Source organism: Montipora capricornis, chromosome 10, assembly GCF_036669925.1.
Source record: "Montipora capricornis isolate CH-2021 chromosome 10, ASM3666992v2, whole genome shotgun sequence".
In the NCBI taxonomy this organism is placed as follows: domain Eukaryota; kingdom Metazoa; phylum Cnidaria; class Anthozoa; order Scleractinia; family Acroporidae; genus Montipora; species Montipora capricornis.
Genome location: NC_090892.1, coordinates 62,356,134 through 62,363,633, shown reverse-complemented (window position 1 = coordinate 62,363,633; position 7,500 = coordinate 62,356,134). Strand labels below are relative to the sequence as shown.

The window sequence follows — 7,500 nt, the reverse complement described above, 5'->3', positions numbered from 1 at the left end:
TCAGGCGAATGTTTGATGAAGTCCGTTACGAAGTTTAAAGATTTCTTCGTCCGTATATTTTCAACAAAGACTATTACCGGTGCATCTTTCAAACAATGTTTCGAAGAAACTGTGCTTCACAATAATTCGGATGAATATAAAATGAAAGTTCAAATTTGCGCCCAAAAAGTTTAAAGGAGAACCAAACATTTCGAGGATAAATACTACAGTCTTCAAGCAATGACCATTTTGCCTAATTTATTTACAAAGAACCTGAAGAACCATAGACGGGAGTTATCAAGAACAACCCCGCGATACTTCGAGTAATGTTCACAAATCTCGTTTTTCATAGGTTCGACATCGCGAAAGAACATTTTGCACCGTGTTTTACTGTTTGATCTGGGCCTGAAGTTAATTGATTCTTTTTCATGAACCTAAGAGCTAAATTCAATTTTCCGTAAAACAAACCAATCACGATGGTTTCTCGTGATAATGCCAGGTCCTTTCATGACTGCGGGAAGTAGAATGGGATTTGTTCGGGCACGGGATACAGAAGCGGGAACAACTGATTTTGACCAATCATCATTCCAATGGGCGCTAAAGGCCAGCGGAATACAATAAATTTCAGTTCATCGAAAAAAGAACTGTAAGCCTTTTAGCTACCTACCCCGAACTTGCAGGAAGCTTAAATCTATATTTAGCAGAAACTGAAGCAACATCTATTCAAAGACCTCACGGATAATTAAATTGTATGGGAACTTCGTCATAGCTGAAAGCCGGGTCCCCATAAACAGGCCAAGCGAGTTTTAATAACTTCTGAAAATGTGGTCCCATGTGCTTACAAGAAGCTACAGGTATTGCTAAATCCCAGACATATGTCCTGTTTAAGGATTAACAACTAAACATTGTTGTTTCCGGATCACGAGCGGTAAATTGACTCAGCCTCAATCAAGAAGGACGAGAGAACTCCTTGCTCGAAGAAATTGGAAGGAGTGTTAAGACTGATGTGAACAACAATACAACAGAAAGATTAGTCAAGGAAAAACGTGGTGTCTTTTGAGCAACCAGTTTGGAGGATATGACCCACAGTGTTAATATGTCCGAGAAGCAATCCTTGCTCGGAAATCACTCATACGATAGTCGACCTTATTATAGCGGTGTAAGAATGGTTGATCAGTCAACGAACTCCAGCGACTTAGACACCACGACCAGTGTTGGCGTTTTCAAATCTCGCTCAGTTCTTCAACTTCCCACAGAGGACTTTTACCATCGGGGAATTCCTATCTGGAGGTCAAGTCTGCTGGTGGTTAATGCAGCATTAGGTGCCGGCATTTTGAACTTTCCTCAAGCCTATGCCAAATGCGGTGGAATCGCCACCGCTGTCACTATACAAATGGTAAGTTGATAGTATACGTGTTCTTGTCAAGTATTTTCCCAAAGCTCAGTTAAAATCATGGAAAATCCCACTTTTAAAAATTGTAACCTTTGAGCTTTTCTTTGCTTCAATGTACCTCCCAGAAGACTTGACTCGCGGGAGATCTTCCCATATGGATTGCACAGTTGGTGTTGGTGAGAAAATTCATTGCCGAAGACTGTTAGATTTTTAAGCTGCCGGCTCATTATTTGAATAATTTGAGGGCTTGGGATTTTTGGAGCTAGTTTTGCCTATTTCTGGAGAGAATAGATTGACTTGAAGCTTGCTCGAGAGATCGTACCTTGTAAGCTTATTACCGGTACCTTAGGTGAAAAAGCCACTTTATACCGAAGCCACAACGATTTATTTCAAGAAATTAGGACATCAGCCTTTTTAATCTGTTTAAATATCATTTGTAAATCCTCTCGTTATTGCTCTAATCTAAGAGAGAGTGTTTATACTCAGAAACGTGATTTTGTACTAATTCTGGCCCCAGTTGTTCAAAAGGTGGATAGCGCTATCTACCAGATAAATCACTATCCGCTGGATAGCGCAATTGGTTTTGGTACATGTAGTGTTTATCTACTGGATAGTGATTTATCCGGCGGATAGCGCTATCCATCGTTTGAACAACTGGCGACTGGATGTTATCCTGTCATAATAAAATTGGAAAGCTGCCAGAGGTACTCATCATGAGCTTGCAGGTGTGAGTTACGTCTGAACAAATTTTACGGACTAAAGGTCAAAGTTTCTAAGCGAAGAGTCCAGCACTCTGGAAATAAAATAGCCTGACTTGTGGCTGTACAATGTGCTTTGTTTTTGTGATCCCCATTCGTAAGTGGTCGACCAGCCATGGACCTCAACAGAAGGAACTCCAGTTCAGCCTATAAGTGTCTGCAGAATACACTGCCACTTTAAAGCAAACCCTATTATTTGTTGAACATATGAGTACGTAGATACGAGGCGAGGATGAAGACAGACCCTGGGAAGGAATAACCGATAGAGCGCCATATATCATAACATGTATGAAGTATACCTTGCACTTCTTTGTTATCCCTCTGGATAGATCAAAGCCTACTAAAATCTTAGAATGAAGATATGAATCACTATGACAAGAAGAAACAAGCATGTGATAATTATGTTCTTAATTAAAAGGCATGACACTGCGTATCTATTGTTACTGTAGTTAAAATTTTCCTTGGTGAAAATATTTCAAACTATAGTTTGAAATTTTAACTACTACATATCCACTGACTCCACTGCATATCCACATATCCACTTTTAGAATAATTTATACTAATTAATCAGAGCATTATTAGGAGAAGGGTAGAATCCAGCCTCTTCTGAGGTGTGGCTTCAAATTGGAAGGGTGTTATGAAGGTAATACTCTGTGTCCTACCCTTTGCGAACAGGGTGTGGGCTTCTTAACCACTTACAGTGTTAGCATCAAGTTTGGTAATAATTTTGAGACTGAGGGTTTTGTGTCCTTATTTGGGAAGACTTTAAATTCAAACCATTTTCAGAGGTAATAAGGCAGAACTTTCTCTTTTGCTTGTTTTAAGACTGTGAGTGAAAGGTCCTGCTGGGATTTGAACCAGCAACCTTCAGCATGGTAGACTGATTCTCAACTATCAGATACAATCTGTTAAAGGAACAGCATTTGCATGTTTTGGAATACCAGAACACAATGTCAGCAACTACCATACATATCGGGCCTTCTCTTAGCCTGACAATCTTCGATGACCTTTGCTCGAATAAAGAAATAGAATCTTCCTCCCATGTGTACTGGAGACCTGGTTATGACATCTCATTCCCAATCTTTACAAAACCTCGCGAAAACAAAATTATGGCAAAGATAAAAACAGAAAGAGAAAATGGTAAACAAGGGCTTGAAACGATATTTGGTTTGAATAGGTTTACTTCTCATAGAGCTTCCAAAACTTGAGGTAGTCGTAAATTCTTTTATTCAAATATTTTCAGTGCAACAATATATTCGAGATCAAATGATAGCAAGTGATTCACCTCAGAATCGTTCATTTCCCTTTTCATACGGAGCGACCGCCGGCCAAAATCCAGCCAGCGATCACCTCAGACTCAGCTGGCAAATTTTGGTGGCATTTAATGACAACCCTGCCATTGCACCCTTGCCATGGTGTCTCCAATAATACATGTCCCATCCCTAACATATTCAGGTTTATGAGACCAACTGAGGGCTCAGCTAGTTTAGTCCTGGTTTTACAAAAGGCTTCCTTTAAGTAGCTTGTATTCATCCTTTGGCTGGGTTCTATATAGATCATGTCCATTCAAATGCCTATTTCCTGGAGATCAATAATTTATTGCATCCTGTATCCCTTCTTAACTCCACAGGTGGGTGGACCATAGTGTGAAAAAGTATTCATAAATAAATAATGAAATTAAGAAAGCAAGGAAAGCAAAAGTTTTTAAGTGATTTTATTCCTGATCTGTGCATCAGGTATGGGTATCATTGCAAAGCCAAGTTATGTGCAGACATGAGACCTTCAAATGCATCCGAGTTGATTGATCCGGGTTGAAGTATTATCAGAACGTTCGAATAAAAGGCAATAGATTACTAAAATACTTAGTAGTAAGAATAAAGGACAAAAATAGACAAACTTGCAGATATTTCCTCTGTCCACCTTTGAAGGTAGAAATCAGAATAAATCTGCAAAATTTGATTGAAAATGCCATTAACTGAAACATACATTGAGCAATTCGATGATGATTTCATATTACACTTATCCATATGTGTGAACAACTAGTAATACTAGACAATAGTGTCACGCATGCATGAAACTGTAACACAAGTTTGTATCCAACAACAAGTAATGTTATTTTTACAGTGTTTGCTGGTATTCATCACTGGAGCATTCCTCATTCTGGCCTATTGTGCTGACAAACATGGATCACAAAATTTCCAAGACGTAATCCGAGATATCCTAGGACCAGTAGCATATGTCTTCACACAGATTGTTATAGTACTGTACATGTTTGGATCAACCATTGCTTATATGATTTTGATTGGGGACCAGCTTCAAAGTGGTATGAAAAAATGTGTTTTATAATAATATGAAAGGAAGTGTATTTATATAGAACCCATTGGGAACTCGGAAAAATCTGAGCCCCAGATGGGATTCGAACCCACAACCCTCCATGATCTAGTCAGATGCTCTAACCACTGAGTTACTGGAGGTTCTATGATGAGCAAGGGGAAAATGTGGGCCTTTGACTCGAGCTGCATCACGCAGCTCTATCTAAAGCATATCTGAGATGCGGCCAACCAACCACCCAAGTGAGCGAATGTGAGAATGATATAAACATATGATATACACATTTCATTTCATATGTGTAGGAAGGGTATTCATTCTGCAGACGTAAACACTGCTCAGCTTCGACGCCGGACCTGGGGCTTAGATAAGGGTGGTCCCAAGGACTGCAGAAGTCTGCATTCCTCCAACCACATCCAGTATCCAGAAATCTTTTTTAAAAAAACCCTCCAACAAGACAGACATCCAGACTGGACACCACACCCAAACAACTAACCACCAACAGCACCATCTTGGTCGACATAGATAATTCTTCCTGATTTCCTTTGCCAGAGGAGAGTAGTCCAGGAGGTCCACATAAGCTAATAGCTGCCGATGCAGGTTAAAATTACTTTTTGTAATTTTAACCTGCTTTATCAAATAAAGAACTGACTGACTGACTGAGTTGGTGATTTTTTCATCCTCTCTAACGAAATGGACAAACACCTACTCATGAGCTCCTCAATCCACCACAGTGACGTCTTCTATCCCATCAGATCTCCTCATTCCCTTCCCTGGGCAGGGGGGGTGGGGGGTGGGAGCTAGCTACCCTATATGGGTTACACAGGTATATGCTGCTTTGAAGGGTATGGTTTTCAAGCAGTTTATTCAAGGATGGAATACCGGTATATAAATCAGAGCGTTTGGGTCTAGAATAGGGTATCATTTTACAGGAAACTGACCAGTTGGTCGAAGATTTTGTCTCAACTAAGGAAACCAGTAATTGTCACTCAAAAAGAGAGTTTAAAAAAATCAAATCTGCAAGTTACATAAGGTTTTCTTTTGGCGAGACTGTGCTAGTGACCTGAGTAATTTCTGGAAAACAGCTACTCTAGGGTAGGGGGGATTTGGGGAGTTTACCTTAGTGTATATGGGGTAGCAAAACTCGGCGGGTCCCAGCAGCACATCCCCACCCAGAAATTCCTAAAGTACCCCCTGAACTCAAAATAAACCTGCTGATAAAATCACTCCATCAGCAGGCTCTAAATTATTTTATCATTAATTTTTATGACAGTCTTTACTTTTTCTTTTCAGTTGGAAAAGCGATTCAGTCGCATCCTCCTTGGTACTTACGTCGACAGTTTCTCATGTGTTTTGTGTCCATTGTATTTCTTTTACCTCTGTGTCTGCCAAAGACCTTAAAAGTTCTTAGCTATTCAAGGTAGGCTTAACATTTATGCAGAGACTTGAGCTTTAGGCTGAAGAGATCTGAAATGGGGGGTGAGGAGGAGGGGGGGGGGGGGGGGGGGAAAAAAAAATTTTCACTGATATCCATCAAGAGTTGATACTGACGTATGATGATAGCACCTTTACTATTTCTGATGACAGTAACATCACCTGTAAATTTGAAGCTTTTAAATCTGTCCCTACGGATACAGTACTGGCCTTGATAAGACCATCCTCTGGAAAGTCATGTCATTTACTTAGATCCTCTTCTGGGTTCTCTTCTTCAGTGTACGTGCATGCCTGTCTGAGGGCCCGCTTGGGAGTGAAAGGGTTAATAGCTCCTTCTGTTTGTAAGAAATATCTACCGCCATAGTACTAGAATCCTTAAAAATAAATGCACTTAGGAGTTGCCATATTCAGAATCCAGAAATGCAAAATTTAGGACTAATATATTATGTAACATCAAGGAAAAGTTGACTGTCACTTATACTCGGAGATTTGATGGCCTGTATGGGAGACCAGGAGATTCGTTCAGTATCTGGGACACACCCAGATAATCAGGGAGAGTTGACATATATACATAATGACAAACAATAATATCCAGTTTTGCTGTGTCCCTGAAAAAAAAAAAAAGGTTTAATAACACACAAGCATGTTAAATAATTTGATTAATTAAATATCCCCTTTCATTTCATTTATTTACCCTACATGTAGTCTTACCTGTTGCTTTATAAAACTTGAGGTCAATACTGTAAAATTCTTTTTTTGTGGAAATAGCAAGATTAAGTTTTCTTGAACTTTTTTGGTTTTTTTTAGTGCTCTTGGGACAATTGGAGCATTTTTTGTTTGTACAGTAACATCTGTGAGGTATTTTGAGGGAACATATACAGTCCATTCAGATCTTATAGAGTAAGTAACTTATCCTCATAGCTGAAAACACATGTTCAAGAATGCAATGATCAATATTATTGTTTCTGGTGAAGGCATTCACTTGAAGGTCTCAAATAACTCTGAGTACAGAACAACCCAGTTTTTTAATGCCAAATTCAACATGTTTAAAGGAAGGGAGACAGCAAAAAATGTGTTTGGATAAGGATTTGGGGGTGAAATAACAAGTTAGGACAATGTGCGAACCAGCAAGTCATGCGAGCCATGGCTGTGAGCCATGGCTGCGAGCCATGACTGCGAGTTATGCGAGCCACGGCTGCGAGTTATGCGAGCCATGGCTGTGAGTTATGCGAGCCATGGCTGCGAGCCATGTGAGCCATGACTGCGAGCCATGCAAGCCATGACTGAGAGTAATGCGAGCCATGACTGCGAGTTATGCGAGCATGGCTGCGAGTCATGCGAGTCAACATATGAGTCACACAGTTATTTAAAGCAAACTGTTTTAAAATGGGTGCTTAGACTTAATAACTGTTTATCAGTGCTATTTGAAATGGATGCTTAGACTTAAATGCGAAATTCACATGGCTCGCAGATTGTTCAGCCGCAGAAATAACTTGCGTAAAAAAATAGTTTGCCACTGCACATAAAATAAAATAAAATACACTGTAACAGTAATTAATCTAGATAAAAGACTGGTGTGGACTCCATTGGTCAGCACTCAGAATAATC

At 39.8% G+C, this 7,500-nt stretch overlaps 1 protein-coding gene across 1 annotated transcript in view; it reads left to right on the top strand.

Moving 5' to 3' along the window:
• The first annotated feature begins 598 nt into the window (after positions 1–598).
• The window catches only part of LOC138022119 (sodium-coupled neutral amino acid transporter 7-like), an 18,155-nt gene continuing 11,253 nt past the window's right edge, over positions 599–7,500 (top strand). The window contains exons 1-4 of the mRNA XM_068869146.1: positions 599–1,375; positions 4,255–4,453; positions 5,752–5,878; positions 6,700–6,792. Of these exons, the coding sequence (XP_068725247.1) occupies positions 1,058–1,375; positions 4,255–4,453; positions 5,752–5,878; positions 6,700–6,792 (737 nt within the window). The 5' untranslated portion in view covers positions 599–1,057. The remainder of the gene's footprint in view (positions 1,376–4,254; positions 4,454–5,751; positions 5,879–6,699; positions 6,793–7,500) is intronic.